This window comes from Ctenopharyngodon idella, chromosome 1 (genome assembly GCF_019924925.1).
Source record: "Ctenopharyngodon idella isolate HZGC_01 chromosome 1, HZGC01, whole genome shotgun sequence".
NCBI lineage: Eukaryota > Metazoa > Chordata > Actinopteri > Cypriniformes > Xenocyprididae > Ctenopharyngodon > Ctenopharyngodon idella.
This window is the reverse complement of record NC_067220.1, coordinates 43,688,898-43,714,411: the sequence shown is the minus strand read 5'-3', so window position 1 is coordinate 43,714,411 and position 25,514 is coordinate 43,688,898. Positions and strand designations below refer to the sequence as shown.

Below are 25,514 nucleotides of genomic sequence, written 5' to 3'. Positions count from 1 at the left end.
TCAGCGGCGCGCGCTTTAAAGGAGGGAGGATTTTGATTGGCTGTCAGTGTTTTTACCATTTCTATCAGCTGCCTGTGGCATGACACGAAGTTTGAAACCTTTGGTTGTGTTTATAGTTATCGTTCTTAGTGTGATTTTAGAGTCATTTTGTTGAAGATTTTTTTTTTTTTTTTTTTTAAATCTGCCCCATCTGTAAGTTTTAAAGAGCTATAAAACAGTTTTAAAGTAAAAGAAAAAAATCGCTCTGTACAGTACGTTGCATGTATTACGTGAATAATTACTTTCATAAACACTGTAATGTAGAGCGCCCAAGTGTTTTCGCGGGTTGTTATGGGAGGAGTTTTACACCAGAGCTGCACATACATGAACAGACACACACACGGACACAGACAGACAGGATGGACGTGAAGCTGCTGTGTCTGACTGTTGTTCTTCTCTCCTCACCCCTCCTCACACTGTGTGACCCGCTGTGAGTATTAAACACACTGTTTTTAAATAGGTTACTTATTTTTAGGTGAGACCGGGGCTATAGATTCATTAATGTAAAGTGCCTATATTTCATTCGATTGTTTAAATATTGAATAAATATCCTTTTTGGCGGGCAGATTTCGCTGTGACAACTTGCCCCATATAGTGAGACAGCTCTGTGCCATGCTATTGGGGCATGTTGTCACAACATCAACATGTGTTCATTGTATTTTCTTTTTCTGCATAGCAGTGAAATTTTAAGGTACCCCACAGAGAGTGACTTTCAAAAATAAACCTACCATGCAAAATATTCACTGGAATAAAAAGTGACAACTAGCCCCAGAATCCTTTACATAGCCTATGTTCAGGATTTACAGCTTTTTGATTTGATTTCCTCAGATATGTTCTGTCAGCTCCTAATTTGCTGAGAGTGGGTTCCTCAGAGAACGTGTTTGTGGAGGCTCAGGATTACTCTGGAGGAAACCTGAACGTAAGGATTGTAGTAAAGAACCACCCAAAGAAGAACCTGGAAATACTGTCCAAAACAGTAACACTGACTGCAGACAACAATTACCAGATCCTTACTGATATAAAGGTGATGCCACTCTGACTTTGTCCTTATGTAAGCATGTGTGTGTCATTAATCAGAGGTCAAACTTCAGACTTGTACAATCTGCTACTTCATTTACAGTTAGTTTGTTTTTATGCATGTTGTAGATCATTATTTGCTGTTGTTCAGGTTCCCAGCGATAGAGACTACTTCTCTGATGATCCTCTGGAGAAGCAGTATGTGTATCTACAAGCTCAATTTCCATCCAACACTCTGGAGAAAGTGGTCATGGTCTCATTCCAGTCTGGATATATATTTGTACAGACAGACAAGCCCATCTACACGCCTGGTAGCACAGGTAAGAAAAAGTATGCAATGACTTAAAGCTTCAACATTAGATGCCTCCTTAAATGTCATGATGCAAAGCACAAAATAAACAATTTCTGTAAAAAAAAAAAAAAAAAAAGATAAAATATCCTTTATCCATTCTGCAGTTCAGTACAGGATATTCTCGCTGACGCCTGGTCTGAAACCACTTGAACATGCTGGAATATCAGTGGAAATCATGGTACTCTTAAAAGAAAACTGCACTAAAACTTTCCTCAAAATGCTGCATGCACTGTAAAAAGTCATCGTAACAACATAAGATGCAACATAAAACTCTAATGTACATAACGTATTAACATATTAAGAGGTTTTTATCATAGCATTTTACAGTCTTTCACCTAAATTGTTGCTACTGTATTTTTTTGCGGTAAAGTTCTGGCAACCACAGCTGCTATTTTTGTTTTGTTTTTACTTTGTACAGTCTTTTTTTTTTCATTTCTGGGTGTTGATAATTAGCTATATGACAATAATTAAACAAACAAATATTATAATTAAAATCATTGACTATAAAATTATTAATAATTAGTTAATTTTTCTTTCTTTCTTTCTTCCATGAAGGATCCTCAAGGCATCACAACTATGAGAGAAAGCATATTTCCACAGCAAGGGATTAGATCAGGAAAATATGCCGTACCTCACCCTGCCAGGTGCATTCATGTTGAAAACTGAGACCTGACGTATCTAGACATGAGTTAATTGACTGGATTATCACTTGGTTTATCTGTTGAGAGGAGAAGGATATTCATGTTGTGATCGTCTGTTTTTGATCTGCTTATATTTGTAGCCCTGGGATCTGGAAGGTGGTCACAAGATTCACAAACACGCCACAAAAGAATTACACTGCTGACTTCGAAGTCAAAGAATATGGTAGAAGCTTTATCTATATTTATTACATCTTTATTGTATAGAACAAATGGCATATTGCATATATACTGTACATATGAGACATTTCTTTCGCGTTTCGTTTTTTTTTTTTTTTTTTTTATATTTAATAGATCATTTGAGAATGTCTTTTTGGCAAGACTAGTGTCTCTTTTGCTTTAATGACAGCAGCACTTGAACTGATCAGTGTTATTTTAGAAGTATTTATATACTATTGTAGTATTTATTAATATTTTAGCTTTTATTTTTATATTTAATTTTACAGTAGGTTAAGTTTTAGTAATGTTATGTGCTTTTGCCATTGTTTTACTTTGCTTTGTTTTTCTTTTAGTTTTAGTTTTAAACTTCAAGTTTTTCTTCAAAATTTTTTATTTTATTTCAGCTTCATTTCAGTTACCGAAAATGCTTTAATAGTTTTAGTTAACAAAAACAATGGAACGGACATGAATGTTTCCAGATATTTCTTATTCCTTTTACGTAAATGATTTACGAATGTCAGATTTTGCAGTATGACATTTGACTTTTGGAACCGACAGCATACGTTGGATCGTCTATGTAGTGTTCATTATTGTTATGTGGGTTTATTGTTATAGTGCTTCCCACTTATGAAGTCGCATTATCACCCAGTCAGTCGTTCTTCTCTGTGAAAGATGCTAATTTGACAGTTAGCATTGAAGCCAGGTAAGGCAATTGTTTTGTCACTTGATCTACTTCAGTATGTTTTATTATTCTCTCCAAGTATTGATATGTGTTTCATTTCATATTCTCTCACATTTGCTGTGTTTACACCATAAAGCTGTATGACTACCAAAGCACTTCAATCCTGAAGTCACAGATGAAGTCTGTTTTTCTAGGTACCTGCATGGAAACAATGTGAATGGACATGCGTTTGTGGTGTTTGGTGTGATGGAAGTTGAGAGGAAAACGAGTATTCCTTCCTCTCTTCAAAGAGTTCAGGTGAGCTTCACAGACGAGAACAAACCTGAGGTATTGAAATGATGCAGACTGATGTCAGCATTTACATAAACCACAGATATTAGATGGAGAAGGTACTGCCAAGCTGACAAAGGAGATGATACTTAAGACCTTCCCAGACATCGGCCAACTGGTTGGACGATCAATCTACATTTCAGCCAGTGTTTTAACAGATACTGGTAAGAGACTTTTGTAATTAAATGTGCAGTGCCAAACTACAGTAAGTCATGCACTTCTGAACCATGTCACAACAAATGTGACTGAAAAAATTTCTGAATGGTGCACACCAGAACGCAAGGATTTCAATATGCATTTTTCAGAACTACTGCTACTATTTTTAATTTTATACCGAGAAAAAAAAAAGAAAAAAAAAAGAAAGTCTTAAAAAAATGCAGCACTAATGGCTTGAGATGCTGAAAAACAACTCCAACTGACAAACTATTATGTTTTAAAAATCTAATAAAATAATAATATACATTTTTAAAAAAATATAATTTTGTGTTTTATATTAATTTTAAATATTGCATTATATTATATTATATACAATTTTAGTCACAATTTGGTGTGTGTTTCAGGCAGTGAAATGGTGGAAGCTCAAAGGAAAGGCATTCAGATTGTGATGTCACCGTACACCATCCACTTCAAAAAAACTCCACAATTCTTCAAACCTGGGATGCCCTTCAGTGTCTCGGTATAAAATATTTCAGTTCTTGCAAAAAGAAATAAGCAGTCTATATTCATAAAACACTTGGTGAAAATACCCTATTTGGCCTGCTGTTTCTGTAATCCGCAATTATGAGGTCAAGCATCTACATGCACAGCATCCATTGTCTGCCATGTTTTTTCATTGTCACACCTCCAGCTCAGAAACTCGGGGCTCAAAGAAAATCTTGACTGAATTTCCCCACTTGTTATTAAAGGATTAGTCCACTTTCAAATGAAAATTTCCTGATAATTTACTCACCCACCCATGTCATCCAAGATGTCCATGTCCTTCTTTCTTCAGTCGAAAAGAAATTAAGGTTTTTGATGAAAACATTCCAGGATTTTTCTCCTTATAGTGGACTTCAATGGCCTCTAAACGGTTGAAGGTCAAAATTACAGTTTCAGGTCAGCTTCAAAGGGCTTTAAACGATACCAGATGAGGAATAAGGGTCTTATCTAGCGAAACGATCGGTCATTTTCTAAAAAAAATTTAAAATTATATACGTTTTAACCATAGACACTTGTCTTGAACTAGTGTCTTCTTCTTCTTCTCTATTAGAATTCTGGCAGTGTAGACGCTGGTAAGTGTATTACTGCCCTCCACAGGTCAAAGTTTGAACTAATTGTTATATACTTGCACTAGCATATTGTATATGACAATTTAGTTCAAACTTTGACCTGTGGAGGGCAGTAATACATTTACCAGCATCTACACTGCCGGAATTCTAATAGAGAAGAAGAAGAAGAGAGATGCCCTGCGTTCCATTTGGAAGGGCTCATCCCTATGCCCTAATCCCTTCAAAGGGTTTACCCTCCCGAGTGAGAGCTTCGAAGGGATGAAGGGTGTAGGGGTCAAAAAAACTCTTTTTTTTTTGGAATGCACTTCTGCGTCATCTTAACGTGACAATCAAGGAGGCACCTTCGTCTTTTCCCCCTGGTGTACTCTTTGTATTAATGCGCATTCATTTACTGTAGTAACATTATAATCTGCTGGTGTTTTACGTTAGATATAATATATATTGTGTCTATGTATTTGAAACATTTGAATGGACTGATAAAGGGAGCTGTAAAGTATTTTTGTTGAAGTGTCATTTTGACCATAATAATGTACCAAATCTAATTCATATAAATATTACAGTAGTATAGAAAAATACTATACATACATTTATAGGTAAAAATCAAACTCCGAGCCTCCTGTACCCATTCTGTGACATCAAACAACTTCCCTTTGCAAAGGATCATGGGGGCCCGAAGTGTCCATCAGTTGTACCCTTCAAAATCCTTAATTCCGAAGGGCCCTTTGAAGTGGCCAGTTTTGAGCATTTCGGTTTGGAATGACCCTTCAATATGGTGGCCATGATTGTTTTCACTCCGAAGTGCCCTTCGGAGGGTGATATATCCCACTTGGAACGCACCGCTAGTTCAAGACGAGCGTCTTTGGTTAAAACGTATATAATTTTTAATTTTTTTTAGAAAATGACTGATCGTTATTCCTCGTCTGGACCCTTTTTCTTCGTCTGGTAGTGTTTAAAGCCCTTTGAAGCTGCACTGAAACTGTAATTTTGACCTTCAACCGTTTGGGCCAACTGAAGTCCACTATAAGGAGAATAATCCTGGAATGTTTTCATCAAAAACCTTAATTGTTTTCGACTGAAGAAAGAAGGACATGGACATCTTGGATGACATGGGGGTTAGTAAATTATCAGGAAATTTTTATTTGAAAGTGGACTAATCCTTTAAGATTTTGTGGTGCCATTTATGTGCTTCCAACTTATAAATACTGTCTATCCAACATGACTTGAACACACCATTAAATGGCATTAAGAAACAGTTAATCAGTTCTAGCAAAAACATAATTGATGTTTTCACAGGTTTATATAACAGACCCTGACCAGATGCCTGCTGAAAATGTGGAAGTAGAGGTCAATCCTGGAGTGGTCAGAGGTCAAACGAGAGCCAATGGCATTGCAAAGCTTACTGTCAATTCTCACGAAGGATCTTCCTCACTAGAAATCACTGTAAGACCTGCTGTCGGATTTACTACTGAACTACTGAGTTTGATGTGTCTCAGGCTTACTGGAAAAAAAAAAAAAAAAAAAAAAAAAAACTCTTCCAAAACCAGCCTAAGATTGCTTGCCAGTCTTAAGTGGTTTAAGATAGTCTAGCTTGCCTCATAGTTTGGCCAAACTGGTGTTGACTGCTTTAAGCTGGTCTTTAACATAGGGCCTGGATTTCTAAATTGCTTAAAATGGCTCTTTACTTCCAGGTACAAACCAAAGATCGGAAATTAGAAGACGACCAGCAGGCAGTGAAGAAGATGACGGCTCAGGCCTACAAGACCAAAGGCGGCTCCAACAACTACCTGCACATCGGCATTGATACTGCAGTGTTTGAGATCGGTGAACAAATGAAAGTCAATCTGAACCTGGGCAGAAGTCCAGGAGTCAGAGATCAAGATTTCACCTACATGGTGAGAGACAGTAATGTTTTAGTCTGTGGCCTAATTGAAATTATCTAGCATCATTAAAAAATCACAAAAAACAGTCACAACAAATAGAGCATGATTTTTTTTCTGAAAAGTGCCATCGTATGGAAAAGTGAGTTACTATAGCATTTAAATACTGTACATATACGGTATACCAACAATCCAAAAATAGCACAGATTGAACAGGTGCCAAAGTCAGACTGAATTACAATATACAAACAATACATCGACTTGTAAAATCACTTTCTGTAATGCCCATTCAATAGTCGTTGATTAATCAAATAATTAATAAATACTGGTTTACTAGAAGAATAAAACCTATTGCATGATTGTCAAGTTTAAATGACAAATTTCCCTCTTATTTTCAGATCTTGAGTAAAGGTCAGATCATTCACGTAGACAGATTTAAGAGGAGAGGACAATCTCTAGTGACTCTGTCTCTACCTGTAACCAAAGACATGGTGCCGTCCTTCCGCTTCGTGGCTTATTACCATGTGGGCTCGTCTGAGGTGGTGTCTGATTCAGTCTGGGTGGACGTGAAGGACACGTGCATGGGAACGGTGGGTCAATCATGTATTATTATTCATCTTTTAGATATCAAGAACTGAAACTAAGCTGCAAAAATGGCTCATTTGGAAATTGGTGGCATCAGAAGTTCAATTATATTAATGCATGATCAGCAGGAATAGATACTATTAGGATCCAGTAGATCCTCTTAGTATTTCTTGTGTTTCACAGCTGAAGGTTCAGGTGAAGGAGCCTCGACCGATCTACGAGCCAGGAGAAGAGTTCAGCTTGCAGATAACTGGAGATCCTGGAGCTAAAGTTGGTCTGGTGGCGGTGGATAAAGCTGTGCATGGACTGAACCAGAACAGACTCACTCAGGCGAAGGTGAAGGTCCTTCAACACCTCAACAGGGAGTGAACACTTGGAATTGGCTTATAAATGGTCTGTATGTTGCTTTAGATTTGGGACATCGTAGAGAAACATGACACCGGCTGTACGGCAGGAGGTGGAAGGGACAGTATGGGGGTTTTCAGTGATGCAGGTCTGATGTTTGACTCACACACTGCAGGAGGAACAAACACCAGAACTGGTATATATAAATAATGTTCTTTCAGTTTTCTCAAGCTGTATGAAGTGTCTTAGCCTGTTATTTAAACATCCTCTAGTGCCAGAGTGTCCCATCCCTTCAAAGAGAAGAAGAAGAGCTGAGAGTGTTCAGCGGATCACCACTATACTGGGTGAGAAGCTGGAGCTTCTTTTACTTGACAGACAGTGAAGGATGAAAGGAAATCATACGGAGAGAGAGGATGAATGAATAGCTCCAGTGCTTGTTCTTCAGCAGTTCTTCTCCTTCTGATTGTCCAATATTGTCTTCTCAGCTGGTCAGTACTCTGGTGATCTGAGGAAGTGCTGTGTGGACGGCATGAGGGATATTAAACTCGGCTACACATGTGAACGGCGAGCCACGTACATTGTAGATGGAGAGGAGTGTGTCCGGGCCTTCCTGCACTGCTGCAATGACGTGGTGGCTCATAGTATGGAAGCTGGAGAGGAGGAGATGATTCTGGCTCGGAGTACGTATCTAAATATTGTTCTGCTGATTATCATACTCATGAGCTTATCACCATGTGTCATGTTTCCACAGGCTAACAACCCCATTTTCTTTATAAGATATAAGATGCCAATAAAATGGTTAATAATAAAATAATTACTTTGAATAAAACACTGCAAGTCTTCGATCTCTATAAACCCCTCCTTTCCAGGAGACTACTCTGCTCTGATTGGTCAGACGGCCCAGTCTGTTGTGATTGGTCTACTCTTCTCTGATTGGTCAGATGGCCCAGGCTAATGTGATTGGTTGACCGCTTACAGTATGTGTCGGAAACCAAACAGCCATCAGCACTTGATACACAGTGATATAAACAGTAACGATGCCGCCATTTTACCATATCTATCTCATCCTTTGGAAGTGCATCAAAGTGGATTTGCTTTGGAAGCACAAAATAGCGTCCTCTTGACATGTCGACAACACGAATCAAATTCCAGTCTTCCAGACTACAGTGTTTGAGGATAAAAGTAGACATTCTTCACGAGCAGCCAAAGAAGACCATAGGCTGTAGGTTCAGCAGGAAGTAAGACTGGAATTACTGTTCATTTGAGCTTACAGATTTTCGAAAAAAACACCAGGATTGATGATGGATGAGTAAATGAGTGAAGTGAATTCCTAGGTGCTCACAATATATATATATATATATATATATATATATATATATATATTAGGGTGACTATTATGTGAGTTTTGATGAAATCACAACACACACATATATATATATATATATATATATATATATATATATATATATATATAGATGTTCTATTGGATTTAGGTCAGGCGAGCGTGGGGGCCATTCAATGGTATTAATTCCTTCATCCTCCAGGAGCTGCCTGCATACTCTCGCCACATGAGGCCGGGCATTGTCGTGCACGAGGAGGAACCCAGGACCCACTACACCAGCGTAGGGTCTGACAATAGGTCCAAGGATTTCATCCTGATATCTAATAGCAGTCAGGGTGCCATTGTCTAGCCTGTAGAGGTCTGTGCGTCCCTCCATGGATATGTCTCCCTAGACCATCACTGACCCACCACCAAACCGGTCATGCTGAACAATGTTACAGGCAGCATAACGTTCTCCACGGCTTCTCCAGACCCTGCTCTCATCTGAAAAGCACAGGGCGCCAGTGGCGGACCTGCTGATTCTGGTGTTCAATGGCAAATTGACATACAGGGCCCACTAGAGGACGTCGGGCCCTCAGGCCACCCTCGTGAAGTCTGTTTCTGATTGTTTGGTCAGAGACATCACAGCAGTGCTGGAGGTCATTTTGTAGGGTTCTGGGTCTAGGTATCGCCTCATGCTACCAGTAGTGACACTGACACTAGCCAAATGCAAAACTAGTGAAAAACAATCAGAAAATATGAGTAGGGAATAAACTGTCAGTGGCCTCCACCTGTAAAACCATTCCTGTTTTGGGGGTCGTCTCATTGTTGCCCATCTAGTGCACCTGTTGTTAATTTTTAATAATTAACTGACCAGATCAATAATTTTTTTTTTTTCTGTTATCTTGGACAGGTGAGGATAGCGACTATTATGAGAGTTTTGATGAAATCACATCACGTACACAGTTCCCAGAGAGCTGGCTTTGGACAGAGGAGATTCTGCCATTCTGCCCAGCTAATAACAAGTTATGGTGAGTATGACACAAATATTTTAGAGTTTGAGTGATTTTAAATGAGCAGAAGTTATGAGAAATGTTTTTTAGCACTGCCAACCTTATGAAGTAAATGCACATAGAATTGAGTTAAAAAGAAATGGTTACACTGTGTTCCAAATTATTATGCAAGTGACATATCAGTAGGATTTCAGTACAATAAACATTCAGGTTTTAGTTTTTAAAAGAAAGCATTTGTTTGTTTTATTTCTCCATAGGTCTACTTAGGTAAAATGGAAACTCTACTTATATTGCATATAGACATAGACATGCTCCTTCAGTTTGAATGCACCTGTGTAGCTTTTCTGTTCAAACTTTTGTTCATGGTGGCAGGTAGAACATTGACTGATTTTATACATATATATTTTGTGGGTATTTAGCTGTTTTAACCCTTTCCTATTTCCTCCTGTCCCAGTAAAACAACATCAGTCACAAGAAACAGAATCTACCTGAAAGAATCTATCACTACTTGGCAAATCTTTGCTGTCAGCCTGTCAAAAACTCACGGTAAAAACATTTTATGTTAGGATGAAGTACACTTATATAGTACACTTTTTTTTTTTCACCTTGCTTTAGACCTGTAGCATCATGCTAATACTCTGTAACTGTTTTTTTTTTTTTTTTTGTCCCCAAAAGGCATCTGTGTGGCAGATCCATATGAGATGATAGTTTATAAGAGGTTCTTCATTGACCTGAAGGTGCCGTTCTCAGCTGTGCGCAATGAACAACTACAAATCAGGGCCATCCTTCACAACTACACCAACAAGAAAATTAGGGTAAACGGTCACACAGACATTTTGGTCCTCGATAATCACCTAATGTGGTGTCAGATACTTTTTTAACGTCACAACGCCAAATTAGATTTGTTTTAATCATGCATTACCTCTGGAAGTAACCAGGCTAGTACAGCAAGGACTAGAAATTGGTGCTAAATTAAAAAAAAAAAAATTAGTTTTTTTTTTTTTTTTTTTAGTTTTTTTTTTAAGTGACAAGTAAACAAGGTATCTTTAAGCACAAATGCCTATTGCACCTTCTTAATTTTTGAACAAATGGTAAATGTCACACAAAGCGCACACATTCAAAACATTTTCAAACACAACACAGTAACACATCAGTTAATTGGTACATTTGTTCAACTGTTGACTTCTCCTTCAGGCACGGCTTGAGTTCATGGAGACTGAACATATTTGCAGCTCCGCCAGCAAAAAGGGCTCCTACCAAATAGAAGTGGAGGTCGAGTCCATGTCCTCCAGGCCCGTCCCGTATGTGATTATACCCCTGGAGTTGGGCAATCACTGGATTGATGTGAAGGCAGCAGTGTATGACTCTGTCTACAGTGATGGAGTGAGGAAGATCCTGAAGGTGGTGGTGAGTAAAGTTAATTCACAGTTCAGAGCTCTTTTTTTGGCATCCTGTGATTATGCAAAATTCCAACATTCAAAACAACAATAACAGTCCTACTTTATATTGCTATAATTTATACTTAAGACCCAAAAAATGGACTTTGAAAAATGGAAAGCGTTATTTCTGAATGTTGAATAAACTTAACCAATTAATAAACTTAACCATTCATTTACTGTCATTATAGAAGTTTGATTTCATAATGTGATTCAAACACTCTAAACAGATCAAATCTCTTTGTTTCAGTCTGAGGGTGTGCTCACTATGATACAGGAGAAAAATGTCGAGCTCAATCCTGCTAAGATGGGTGAGTTATTGGAGTCTTTCCTCCAAAATAACAAAAAATTGCCCCTCCTATGACCTCAAACCTCTTGTTCGCCTTTTTCTTCTTTCAAACTGAACCTGTGCGACAGGTGGAGTACAACAAGTATCTGTCAGGAGTCTCAAACCAGACACTCAGGTTCCCAACACACCTGCTAACACATACATCACAGTGAAGAGTAAGGAGAAATCTTTACGCTTGTTTATTCTGCTTGTCCATCTGCTTGTCCCGTCCTGACCGCTGTCTGTTACTCAAGGTCAGGAGTTCAGTAAGATGATCGAGCAGGCTATCAGTGGAGACTTCATGGGTCAGTTTATTGTCAAGCCCAGTGGTGATGGAGAGCAGACCATGATCTACATGACTCTACCTGTCATTGCCACTCATTATCTGGACAGCAACAATCAGTGGGAAGCTGTTGGCATGAACCGCCGTAGTGAAGCCATTCACCATATCAACACAGGTCAGCTGACCACTCTCACCTATATAAACACATCACTTTTAATCTGATGCATTTATGAGAGATACATGATATTTAATGAGTGAAAATGAAGGGCAGGGCATAGGTTTATCCTATGGAAGCCCAATTCCACCACAGAAAAAAACAAATCACACAGCTTAATTTTGGTAAATTAGCAGCTTAATCTTAATTATGACAAAAAGTCATAATTCTGACATACTAAGCCAAAATTATGACATAAAAAGTTGAAATTTTATTACATACTAAGTCATAATTATGACATTAAAAAGTCAAAATTGAGAAACTTTCTGTCATAATGTCGTCAGTTTTGCCTTTTCAATGTAATAATTTTAACTATAGTTAGTACTAAAGTTGATAATTAAGACTTGGTATGTCATAATGTCGACTTTTTGTGCCATAATGACTGTCGTAATTTCAACTTGATTTACAAAAGCATGATTTTTTTTTGTGGTGTGATTTTTAGCGTTATAGGGTGGTTGTGTAAACAAACTGCCAACACACATTTATGTTCAAAAACCATCTAAAATTCAATTTTGAATCCCTTTAATAGATCCCTCAGAAACAGAATATTCTCTATTATGCTGACAAAAGCTATTAAGTCATAAGTTATTTACTCTACCATTCTTGTCAAGGCTATCAACGAGAGCTAACTTTCCGGAAACCAGACGGGTCCTTTGCTGCCATGCTGAGCACGACGAGCAGCACATGGTGAGATGAACATTCCTGCCATATTTACCTGCTCAATTACTTAATATGTCATTTCTAACCTCTTGCTTGTGGTTTTGTTTTCTCTGGTCATTACAGGCTGACAGCATATGTGGCGAAAGTGTTCACGATGTCCAGCGATCTGATCGTCATAGAGGAAAATGTGATCTGCAGCGCCCTCAAGTGGCTGGCCACAAAAAAACAGCTGCCAGATGGCAAATTTAAAGAAGACGCCCCCATTATACATGAAGAGATGCTTGTAAGTTACTTTTTGATTAAGGAAACAAATGTATATTATGTAATGACAACGTTTTGCTATTAATAATACTGTTTTATCTCAGTTTAATTTTGATCTCCTCCATACTAGTATGGAGCCATTTTCAAAAACATATTTTGAATTTATTTAAAAAAAAAAAAAAAAAAAAAGTATAATGTCTAATTCATTGCTATTATTATTATTATTATTATTATTAAACAATAAAGAAACAGTAATAATAATAATATATTTTATAATAATTTCTAATTTGATTTTTTTTTTTTTTGATATATAAAATGCTAGAAAAAGAAGTCGTTTTATCCCAAAAATATTACTAATGTAATTTCCACCAGAGAATGCTGTCAAACACAATACAGCACTTGAAATTGTGTTGAAATGTTTATGATGTTTCAGAAAAAAAATTACAAAAATTACTTCTCCTGTGATGTTTGTATGTCCATTGCAGGACATTATTAGTATAAAAATTGAATAAACTAGTGAGAAAGTGAATAGTGTGTCCAAAAGGCCGGACGTGTCAAAAGATTAATTTGAATATATAATAATTTTTAAATAATTTGGATCAAAAAAAGCTCTAAAGGAAGTCATCAATATGCTGCAGTAGGCAAACTAATGTTCGAGTTGTTCCTTACAATTGTTTGGGATCTCGTTTATTTGAGTGCCTGTTAATTCCAGGGTGACGTACAGGGAAAAGACGGCGATGCCTCACTAACTGCATTCGTCCTGATTGCCATGCAAGAGGGCAGTGAGATCTGTGCTGGATCTGTCCAAGTAAGTGTGATTCTTAGAAACAAACAGCGCTACAATACATCACATCGGTCTCACTGAGTCTCTCTCTCAATACTAGAGTCTTCAGAACAGTATAAACAGAGCGATTAATTACCTGACGCTGAGAGTTCGGAGTCTGACAAGCAGTTATGCTGTCGCTATGACTTCTTACGCTTTGGCCCATGCTGAAAAACTCAATAAAGACATCCTGATGAGTCATTCCACCCAGAATGAAGGTCAGTAACATTATAGACAAATCAGCAGCTCAACTTCAGCAACTGTAAGCATGAAATGTAGGAATGTTGAAAATAAATTAAGAAAACTAAGAAAATAAATTACCCCACGAGCCACGACCCTACATAGGACAAGCGGTTTGGAGGATGGATGGATTAATGAATAAACAATAAATTACAAATAAAAAACAAAAAAAAAACTAATAATATTACTAAGTTAAAGACTTTTTATATTTTCAGTTAACCTCCCAAGCCTTTAGACTATCAGTGTATTACAGAAAGGACCAATCAGCTGTCAGACTGACATGTAAAACAACCAGCCACTGTTCACTTCCTGCATTTTCTGATGAAGTGTAAGTTGTGTTGTTATAACCCGATGGAACAGTTTGTGGTTTGAGTTATAAGGGAGGAAAAACTAAAATCGATACTAAAAATATACAAGATAAAATCAGATAAAAGATACAATCAAAATAAAAACTATCATTAAAATCGGCATGAAACGGAAGTTGTGATTAGTCTTTTCTTCACTATTGTGACGTATATCTGAGAGAAATGGCTTCTCAAACAAGAACAAATGTAGGGCGGAGCTTGATTTTGTCCATGGGGAATTGACTGGAGGGTGGTGGATCTCATGTGAGTGACAGCTTGCCCCGCCCTCGTCATCAGAGAAGAGAATTATCGCTGCAAGAGGGAAGGGGAAGTTATTTTGATTAACGATTATAACGGCATGTGAATTTTTGAAAAAAATAATGTTGTCCACAGATAAATCATTTAAAATAAATATGGTAGTATTCCATAAAAAATCAGTGATGTCAATTTTGATTTCATGGTGACTTTAAAGGTGCAATATGTAGGATTTCTGTCTGCTAGAGGTTGCTAGGGGCCTATTCAAAACAAAGGCATAGCTTGATGACGCCAAGTTTGAGCACGGAATCTTGAGACTTGTGGTCTTCACATCACAGCCGGTGGAAACAATCAGGATAGGACTCAGGAAGAAATCATGTTCATGGATGTGATTATTAACGTTACTGTAGTATGAAGCAGAGCAGGACCGAGTGTTGTGGGAGCTGAACGAGGCCGCTGGAGCAATTGCGCAACACATGCCTCACGAGCAGCGGAACTTTTATTATGCCACAGTCGCCGGCGCCGCTTCCGCTTTTCCGGTCATGAGTATGAGGTAAAACTGCTCTGTTTATCATATTAGATACTTTTGAGTGTGTTGAAAATGATGTTATTTGGGATATTGTAAGTACTCAAGTGAACAAAATATATAACACTGGCCTAGTGGTTTTTGGATATTTTACTGCAAAAATCTTACATATTGCACCTTTAACAAATAAAACGTGCTAAAACTAAACTGAAATGACAATCAAATTACTAACTGATAAAATTACAAATTACTAAAAAAAAAAAAAAAAAATTTTGCAACTGTAATAACCCATGTCAAGCTTTTCCGTTTGTGTCTTCTAAACAGTCGGTACATTTTGGCAAGTTCCTGGAGTGCGTCAGCACTCTCTGGAGGCCACAGGTTATGCACTTCTTGCCCTGGTGAAGGCGAAGGATTTCGAGAGAGCCGGAGCGGCCGTACGCTGGCTGAGAGCACAGAGAGCTCAGTATGGAGGCAGTGGAACCACACAGGTACACAAATCATTACTGTGTGAAAATAAACCCTGCTGACAAGCTTTAATAAACAGTGTGCCATTTTAATGGCCAGTTCATTGGTTCATTGGACTTAAACATGGGTTTTCAAACTTTTCGATGCCACTGATCCTTAAATATGATGTTGCCTTTGTGAGGAACCCCTTTCCTTAATGTGTTACATGTTAAAAATGTATACAATATCACAGTGGTGTGCGGTGGTGTTTTAAAATGAGGAGGCAATGTCCTCATTTATGTCCCTATTACACAATTGTCCTGGTTAAGTTAACATTACATAAAAAGAGAGACCAAATACAACTCTGTTTTGTATTTTTACACTATGTAATATTCTATGTATTAAACCCAAGTATAAATTTCATCAAGTTAGTGTTTTTACGCATTTTTACATGTATTCCAAAATAATAACTAAAGTAACAATTTAAACAATATATATTATTTATAAACTAATATTCAGCTTTTCTTTTTAATAGTCAATTTATTTTCAGCAGCCATCAAACTTGTACACACTGGTCACTCACTCAGACACGAAGATGTACCTTTAATTTCACCATGCTGATTGCTCACTAAAAACCCCCGCAGTCATCATGTTTTCAGGCCATTTTGAGTTTGATTTTGACATGAAATAAAGTGGTGATATGTAAGTGACAGTTGTTTACTTACTTTTTAATTAGTCTTCCCATTAATGCCATCATTGTATTCATTCAGGCCGATTCGACGAGAACGCGCACGTAAACAAGAGGCGGGATTTATCGCACGAACCAATCATGTCTAATCGTAACCGATCATATCCAATCATAGCGCGATGGAGGCATTGCCTCCTCTCACGTGACTTTCCCCCATTCATTCTCAATTACCCCCCACTAAACCCACTGCACACTTTGGGGCTCTGCTTTGTTTCTATGAGCTGAAGGGAAGCACAGAGATGCGCAATCCCCGCTGTAACTTCACCTGCGGGTGTCGCTGTTTGACAGTGTTTCTTTAGAAAAACTAGTGACTTTTACCCTTTTTAATGTCAAATTTTGTAACATTTGCGTTGTTTTATTTTTGTAATATCGATTATTTTCTCATCCAGTTTTTTTTGAGGAGGCACTGCCTCCCTTGCCTCCTCGGAGGAAATGCCCCTGCAATATCATCTGAAAAATATTTACAACACAATGTAGAGTACTTGGTATGTAGGTTCGGAGACCAGCAATATTAATTTCTCATCCATTTTGTTACGTTCTCTGCTTGTTGATGTCGTTGTACAGCAAGAATGTTGTGACAGTTGGTCGGTGTTGTATTTGTCCCGCCCCTTCTCCACTGTGATTGGAGGCTAAAAAGTGACAGTGATAAGCGCAGTGTTTGAACATTCTTCAACTTGAGGCAACCTCGTTACGCTCCTGGCGTTTAAAAAACATTGAAAACAATTGGAAAAGTATGCTAACCACTGGGAAAAAAAAAAGAAAAAAAAAACGCTTTGGTGGACACACGGCCTAAGGATCCATTTGTTAAGAGTTAGTAACTATAGTAGTTAAAATTAACTAACAATGAAAAACACTTTTAAAGCATTTATTAATTTTATATTATGTTAATTTCTATATTTATTATATTTATTAATAAACTATTAAAATTAAAACAATCTGTTATTGTAAATTAATATTAGTTAATTTTTATTAACTCTATTAACTTTTTATTAACTTTATTAACATTTGCTTCATAAATAAAGGAATGCTGTATATTTTTATGCCTTGTCTATTAGGCGAGCATCATCGTTTTCCAGGCCGTGGCTGAATATCGCAGGGAAGCAAAGAAGCAGGATGTGAATCTGAACATTGAACTCTCTGTGGAGGGAAGAAAAACGCATAACAGATGGACTTTCACTCGATCCAACACGCACGTGACGCGATCAGACAAGGTGAGTTAATTGTTAGTTAATTACTATATGAGTGAACAGACATACACAGTTCGTCTTTGCCCTCTTTATATGTTTAATTTTTATTAATTGTGCATTTCTCTGATTTCAGATCATACAACATAACTATGCCAAATGTTTCTGTGTTCTCACAACAGGTCAAACTGACACAGAAATTCAACATCACTGCTCATGGGAACGGGATGGCCACCCTGTCGGTGAGTATTCGTGAAACGCTCACGACTTCAGTTACGTGTTATTTACAATACCATGGAAACAAATTACAGCTTTAAAGAGACTGTATCTGTCTTCTCTCAGGTGTATTCTCTGTATTATGCTCTGCCTGAAGAGAGAGAAAATGACTGCAATGTGTTTGATCTCAGTGTGAAGATGGAGAAACAGCTTGACGGTAGGATTCACCATGCGTTCATCTGTATTTATGTCTTCAGTGAATACATTTGTTCTCAAAGACCTCACTTATTAGTGACGCAGGGCTCGACAATAAGGACTGCCCGATGGCCCAGGGCGAGTGTGAACGACGCTCGGGACAGTAGATGGAACTGTCACTTGCCCGATTGGGCCAGTGCTGTAGGGTGTGCGATATATATCGTCTATGATATCGTAATTGTTGATTTAATGACCTGAAATTATCGAGTAGGTCGCTCACTTTACAAAAAACAAATAAAAACACACCCATTGAGTGCATGCATGCACTACGTGACGTAGTCTAGGTTAGACTAGTGCACGTGCATATTTAGAGTGTGTGCTTTCACTGCGTGATTTAGTCTATTAAAATGAATTTAGAATTCATCAGAATTCAAGATAAGGGGCAAAAATGACCCTGTATATCTTTTATATTTATATAATTTAATATAGTTGACCAATATTAAACAAAGAGCGCCGTTTTTCTCCAAATATCGGCACGATTGCAAAAGTGATAATGATTTTATACAATGTACAGTTTAATGAACAAGAACTTAATATCAAGTGACTTACATTTTAGACACCAAATCGCCTGTTTCGCTCTATTTCGCCTAAGAAAATAGTTCCAAAGTCCATACAGAATTGTTTTGCGTCTCTGAGCAACACTTCCTGAATGAATCAGCCGTTTGAATGAATCGGTTAAATCTCAATGACTCGCTCATTAACAGGGACTTGCTGCCACCTCCTGGCGGGTTTAATCTCACGTTTAAAGTGTCTTTTCATTTTTAAAATAATTTCAAATAACAGTATTTAACGTTTTATATTTTCAACATTTCAAAACATTATTTATGCATCTGTAACTGCTCTTGACTCATTAACTTTAATAAATGTTTATTTAATATTTAATCTATAGTTATATAGTTAGCTATACATTAGTTTACAATCTATACCTGAAAATCTCCTGTTTAAACCTACATGAAAAACTTGAAAAAAGCACCGTTTATTTAATTTATATGTTTGTTCTGTTGTATTTATTTTTGCTATTACTCATAATTTGATTATTTGTTATTATTTTATTACTTATTGTTTATTTGTCTAACAATATTTAAAATTTAAGTGAGTTAATCTAGTAGCTTTTGGTGTCATAACCCTATTTATTAAGGTTACATGTATCAAAAACAACAAAAACAATAACTAGGCTTTTTTTATAGGCTCATTTTCTTTTCTTTTACTTTATTAATTTTTTGTTGTGGGGCAAGTGAAAATTTTGGCGGGGCAAGTAAAAATTTGAACCACTGGCCCGACCGGGCCAGTAGAAAAAATCCTTAGCGTTGAGCCCTGGTGACGTTTAACAGTGTTTTATCTTCTCAATCTGCTCTGTTTCCAGTGTCACATCCAGGAGCCATTGAAAGTTACCTGCTCACCATTGAAACCTAGTGAGTAAAAGCTAATGTAAAGTATAAGCAGATGCTGATCATTTCCGTCCATCCGTATGCCAGCTGTAAGACATGACTTAGATTTGCATCTTCAGCTGAATGTGAGCATGAATTGATGGAATGTTGGATCATTCTGCATCACATGCGTTGTTTTTATCCATCTGTGCAGTTTCAAAAACCCAGAGAGAGATGCTGCCATGTCTGTTTTGGATGTTGGCCTGTTAACAGGATTTAAAGTAGATGATACTGATCTTTCAAAGGTAAAAATGATTCAGAAATTGAATAATACCATATAATAAGAACTCCATAACTGTTGCAAAACAGCAAGTAAATAAATCATACATCTGTCCAGCTAACAGGGATAGTTCTCAGAAACTCAGAATGTTTGTACAATGATAAAATGGAATGTTTCCTTAATGTTCGTATAAACAAGAAAAAAAAATGTAAGTTCTGTCTGTCATCATTTACTCACCCTCAAGTTGTTCCAAACCTGTATGAATTTCTTTCTTCTGCTGAACACAAAAGAAGATATTTGGAAGAATGTTTGTAACTAAGCAGATCTCACCCCCCATTGACTACCATAGTATTTATTTTCCTACTCTGGTAGTAAATGGGGGGCGAGATCTGTTTGGTTACTGACATTTTTCCAAATATCTTCCTCATGACAGAATTTTTATTTTTGGGTGAACTATCCCTTTAAAACATTTTAAAAACAAATGTTTTTCCTTTTTGTGTTTTTCGCGTACAGACGAAAACGTCAAAACGATCCCCGTTCACACGGATCCACGAAAATGATTAAAAATGCTGCATTCTGCTGCCAGGCCAGTAGTTGGCGATGTCACTTTATAAAAAAACACTACACTCCTATAGACTGAACCCGTGATACACATGCGTATGACATCACCGTTTACACAAATTCATGTTTTTGTAGTTTACACAGAGAGGATAAAAGTATTGTTTTCAAAAGTTTTTGTTTTCAGGCCCACAAAATACCTATGTTGTATAAATGAATGGCCAAAACACAAAAAAAGTTTCCCGTTTTTAGTTGAAAACGGTGTCGTGTAAACGCCCCCTTAATGAACATTAGCAAAATGTTCTTAGAACATCTTTTTGTTAGCTGTGTGCTACCTGAAACTCAGTGAGCCACAAACAAATGTCATTCATCCACACCTTTATATATAATATATATATATATATATATATATATATATATATATATATATATATAATTCTCGTTTTTGACTGGTAATATTATAGATGTGGTTACCATAATGAATTATTTACTCAGTGTTTGAACTTTCTGATTTAATTCCATTAGTTGTCTAAAGGAAAAGAGAAGTACATTGAGAGATTTGAGATGAACATGGAGCTTTCAGAACGTGGATCGCTAGTCATCTTCTTGAATAAGGTACTGATAACTAAACCTTTAACACCAATAAGAGACTCACACCACCAAACAAGTGAACATCTAGTAAAACTGCTTTCTAATTTAATGTGATATGATGTTATGATCTGTATGATTCCATAAATAACATAACACTGTGACATAAACATAATTATGTGCATTGAATTTATAGACAATCTTCAATTTTGTGAGATTTTCTTGATAACATTTACCGGTATGGAGGTACAGTACGACCTGCATGAATTTCTTTAAAATGATGGCTGACAAAAAAAGTTATTACCTATGTTTGGAAATACTTGGATTGCATAACTTTAAAAGCAATTTGTGTCACAAGCGCATGTCTCTCATTAGATTTCTCATAAAGAAAGGGAAAGGATTGCCTTCAGAATGCACAAGATCAATGAAGTGGGAATGCTGCAGCCTGCCGGAGTCACTGTGTACGAGTACAGCTCTCCAGGTGCATGATGTCACATGGACACTCACACACATTACACAGTGTACAGTGAAAATAGTGTAAGAAAGTCGAAAAGGTAAGATGTATTCATGCTAAGAACAGAAAAAAATCTTTTTCTTCACTATTGTGACATGTATCTGAACAAAGTGGCGTCTCAAACAAGATCAAATGTAGGACGGGGCTTGATTTTGTCCATAGGAAATTGATTGGATGGTTGTGGTTTGCTATTGGTGAATCTCATGTGAGTGACAGGTCCCGCCCTCGTCATCAGAGAAGAGAAGATATGTTGCTGCAAGAGGGAGGGGAAGTTATTTTGAGTGAAGATTATGAGGCACCTAGATTTGAAGGCGTCCTTTTTTACATTTTCTTTAGAGTGCAATGTTGCTGCTTGAGCATGAAAAAGCTCTGCAAAGTTACAAATCCCTCCAGTGGGAGTTATTCTCTATATCAGTGTCGCTGTATCTGAACTCCCTGAAATGCCTCAATTGTAAGAGTTTTCTTCTGGGAACAAACTTAAATTTAAAATTTATCATTTAAACATTTACGTAATTCCCGCCCAATGTATAGCCAAAAATAGGCGGGCCTGGTTGAGTTAGTAGTGTGTTGAAACTGGTGGTCATGGTAAGGGGCGGGACATTTTCCAAACACGCTTGAAGCGTTTGACCAATCACAACACACTTGTCCAGTCGACCAATCAGAGCACATAATGCTTTTCAGAAGGAGGGGCTTCATAGAGACAGGAACTAAACAGAGCGTTACTGACAGACTGGGAAGAGAGGAGCTGCTACAATGAAGAATATGGGAAAAAAAAAAAATGTTTTTTTGAACATTCAAGCATGAAAATCTATTCTAGTTCAGCCCAAAAACAAAATCAAGGCTTTGTAAATGGGCATAATAGGTCACCTTTAAAAAATATGTACAGATAATTTCATTTCATTATAATAAATACTGCAATATCCATATAAAAACAAGAATTGTCAATTTCATCGTGACTTTAATCTAACACACAGATGATCGGTGTGTGAAGTTCTACCATCCTCATAAGAGAGACGGAGCGCTGAACAGACTCTGCCATGAAGACCTGTGCCAGTGTGCAGAAGGTACGTGTATCTATGAACTGAATGCATACTGTTATTTTGTGTGGCTGGTGTGTGTGTGTGTCTGTGGGCACATTTGATAAACTTGTCTGTGTTTACAGAGAACTGCAGTCTCCAAAAGAAGCATCAAATTAAAGATTCTCAGCGTGCTGAAAAGGCCTGTGCACATGGAGTTGAATACGGTAAGCACACACGGCTTTCTGCTTTTGTAAATGTGTTTATCTGTGTGAAGAGCTGGAATTTATATGCTGTATCTCTCTTCTTTTGTAGTTTATAAAACCAGGGTGGTGGGAAAGGAGCTTTCTCTGCAAGCAGACATCTACAACATGACCATTGAACAAGTGCTGAAGGAAGGTATGATGACTTCTTGCACAACCATCCAAACGTGCACTGTAATCTGCAGAAAACAAGTCGCTATATCAAATAATCAACCTTTATGGGTGACTGGAAATACAGTTTCAGTTCTGAAAGTATGATATGACAAATGAATATGCATGAATTTGTAAATAATGCATCAGCTTTTTAAAGGGGTGGTTATGATTTCACTTTTTTAACTTTAGTTAGTGTGTAATGTTGCTGTTTGAGCATAAACAACATCTGCAAAGTTATGACGCTCAAAGTTCAATGCAAAGGGAGATATTTTCTTTTAAAGAATTCTCTGTTTAAGGACTACAACAAACAGCTGGTAGGGACTACAATGAGCTTCTTCCCGGGTTAGTGACATCACTAACCCTAAAATTTACATAAACCCTTCCCGAGAGCACACAACAAAGGGGGTGAGGCCATGTTGGGCTGCTTTAGAGAAGAGGAAGAGTTGTTGTAGTAGAGTGTTGTTGCCATGCCGTCATTTTACACCGGACTGCTTCACAAATGAGGGTCATTACAGATTAACGGCACATGCTAGTCGATGAGTTGAATCAACTCCGCAGCAGCTACATAAATTTATCCACTAACCATTCAGAAACGTCCAGTTGAACAATGTAAGGCTGAACACCGTTACTGACAATTCTCATTTTGGCTGCGTGAGATTCTCCAGCTTTGTTGTTGTTGAGCAACCGAAGAGTGAGCTGTTAAAGCTCCGCCCTCTTCTGGAAAGGGGGTCGGGAGCAGCGGCTCATTTGCATTTAAAGGGACACGCACAAAAACGATGTGTTTTTGCTCACACCCAAATAGGGGCAAATTTGACAAGCTATAATAAATGATCTGTGGGGTATTTTGAGCTGAAACTTCACAGACACATTCTGGGGACACCAGAGACTTGTAATGCATAGGTTCCCTTTAAATATTTCTCATATATTTTTATTAGTAATTTTATTGATTCAGCCACTGTTGCCATCAACTTCTATAATTTTATAATTATAGAACAGAATGGAAAATGGTTTGGCATGTAAAAACATAAAGGGAACAGTTTGCACAGAATTTATTATTATTATTTTTTTTAAGATGGCACAACTCAGAAATGTTCATAGAGTCACTTAATCTACACTTAATTTTAATTGTAACAATTTAGAAAAAAATTGATTTGTGGCAAATTAATTTTATAATTGTATTTAATTTTATTAACACTGAATTTTTTATAGTGTAGGCTGGTATGATGAATGAATTATGTCAGTGTCAATGATTTCAAAGCAGCTGGCTTGTATGTGGGAAATCTTCATGAAGCAGAAGGTCTTAAAGGGTTAAAAGGGTAGCAGAGGTGAAATAGCATTATGATACTGATCGTTGATAACAATGGATTAACATAGATTCTCTTATGAAAAAGTAATTGAATGTAAGGCTTAATGAATGCATTGCAGGAAGCAAACAGTCTCATATTTAAACTCTGACACATTATTTGCTTGTTATGTGCTATAAGTTACTATAAAGTAAATCTACAACACATTTAAGACTGTTTGGTTTTCAGGTACTGATCCAGCTGTGGAAGGGCAGACCAGGTCTTTCTTGGCTCATCCTTACTGTAGAGAGTTTCTTGAATTTGAAGAAGGCGAAACCTACCTGATCATGGGCCAAACCACATCACTTCCTAGGATTGGTGGAAGGTAGGAGCTTTATGAACATTACCAGAATGATCTCTCTTACTTACATACAGTTGTTTGGTCTGAACTCGAGTTTAGTTTCAGACGCTCCAAACTACATCATCTATGAGACTACCTCTATGAGTTTTGAGTTAACACACACAGTATGGATTGATCTTGACGTGTTTATGTGGGTTTTTTTAGACTGAGGTACAACCTGGGTGAGCAGACCTGGATTGAATACTGGCCGACACAAAAGGAGGCCCAAACCGAAAAATACAAAGACAAGTACATTGGCATCGCTGCACTCGCTGATGAGCTGGTCAACTTTGGATGCGCAACATAAAGATCCTCATCATGTGTGAAATCTGTAAACTTTGCTTTATCTTTTATTTCTTCTCCAGATTCACTGAAAGAAACGGTCAATGTACTGACATCAGCCTTTCTGTAATAGGGAAAACTAAGGCAGTTGTCACAGATTTCACTGCAGTGAATATTTCTCAGGGTGGGTTTAATTCTTGAAAGTCGACTACAAAAAAAAAAAAAAACAATTAGAAAAGTCTTACCTTGAAGAAAAAAGTTAATTTAACACATTTTCCTTTTGTGACAGCATGCTCCAATGGCAGGGTATGTGCACTGAATTCACATGAATTATTGTATTGACAAATGTCTTAATGTTTTAATCTGCTTTCCTCATGTGACAACTTGTACCATTTGTACTTTTTGAAGTTAATTGAGCTTTGAACAAATTAGCCAAATAAAATTAATATGTTCTCAGTTTTCATCTCTGGTTGCAAAACCAGACCTTATGTTTTGACCTACACACACGCAACAGCAAAATGGAGTGGCTATGAAAGACAGACATGCATGATGAAAAATGTCTCCATCGACTTCTGAACTTTCAGATCTTTGAAAGACACATGAGGCCTTTAGAGATATGATATAGATACAATTTAAAGCTACAGCATTACAAACACTAAACACAACTTGACCTGTTGAGCAATTGTGGTTTTCATTTCATGCTCACTATGAGTTTGCATATGCAGGCTGATAACAGCCAATAAACTGGGTGCTGGATGTTTGATAGAGGCTACTGGACACAAACCTGCTTTCTTTATATAATATAAACTTTGATTGATTGATTGATCAGTCTATTTAAAGGCACATCATTCCATGACAGCATGATGCTGCAGTGATGGTCTGAACCAGAGGAGAGGAAATCAAAGGT

The 25,514-nt window shown here is 37.2% G+C and overlaps 1 protein-coding gene across 2 annotated transcripts; it reads left to right on the top strand.

Annotated features, from left to right (window-relative positions):
• Positions 1-213: 213 nt before the first annotated feature.
• On the top strand, positions 214-25,063 carry c3a.6 (complement C3a, tandem duplicate 6). 2 transcript variants are annotated; one of them, XM_051893034.1, is made up of 41 exons: positions 258-469; positions 868-1,063; positions 1,208-1,376; positions 1,513-1,586; positions 1,964-2,052; positions 2,190-2,272; positions 2,881-2,968; positions 3,142-3,244; positions 3,321-3,441; positions 3,838-3,953; positions 5,839-5,985; positions 6,234-6,437; positions 6,821-7,012; positions 7,191-7,343; positions 7,419-7,548; positions 7,625-7,696; positions 7,838-8,032; positions 9,587-9,704; positions 10,141-10,232; positions 10,362-10,501; positions 10,881-11,093; positions 11,373-11,433; positions 11,540-11,626; positions 11,705-11,908; positions 12,559-12,634; positions 12,731-12,890; positions 13,581-13,676; positions 13,753-13,909; positions 15,381-15,544; positions 17,304-17,459; positions 17,615-17,674; positions 17,775-17,865; positions 19,267-19,315; positions 19,485-19,575; positions 20,634-20,723; positions 21,072-21,177; positions 22,185-22,274; positions 22,373-22,453; positions 22,542-22,625; positions 24,175-24,310; positions 24,491-25,063. In XM_051893034.1, exons 1-41 carry the CDS (start codon positions 261-263, stop codon positions 24,630-24,632), a joined length of 5,085 nt encoding a protein of 1,694 aa, XP_051748994.1. In that variant the 5' UTR covers positions 258-260; the 3' UTR covers positions 24,633-25,063. The 2 variants fall into 2 exon arrangements, 1 of the variants encoding a protein (XP_051748994.1); XR_007930192.1 differs by lacking the exons at positions 20,634-20,723; positions 21,072-21,177; positions 22,185-22,274; ... (2 more) ...; positions 24,175-24,310; positions 24,491-25,063 and having other exon boundaries at positions 214-469; positions 17,569-17,674.
• The last annotated feature ends 451 nt before the right edge of the window (positions 25,064-25,514 follow it).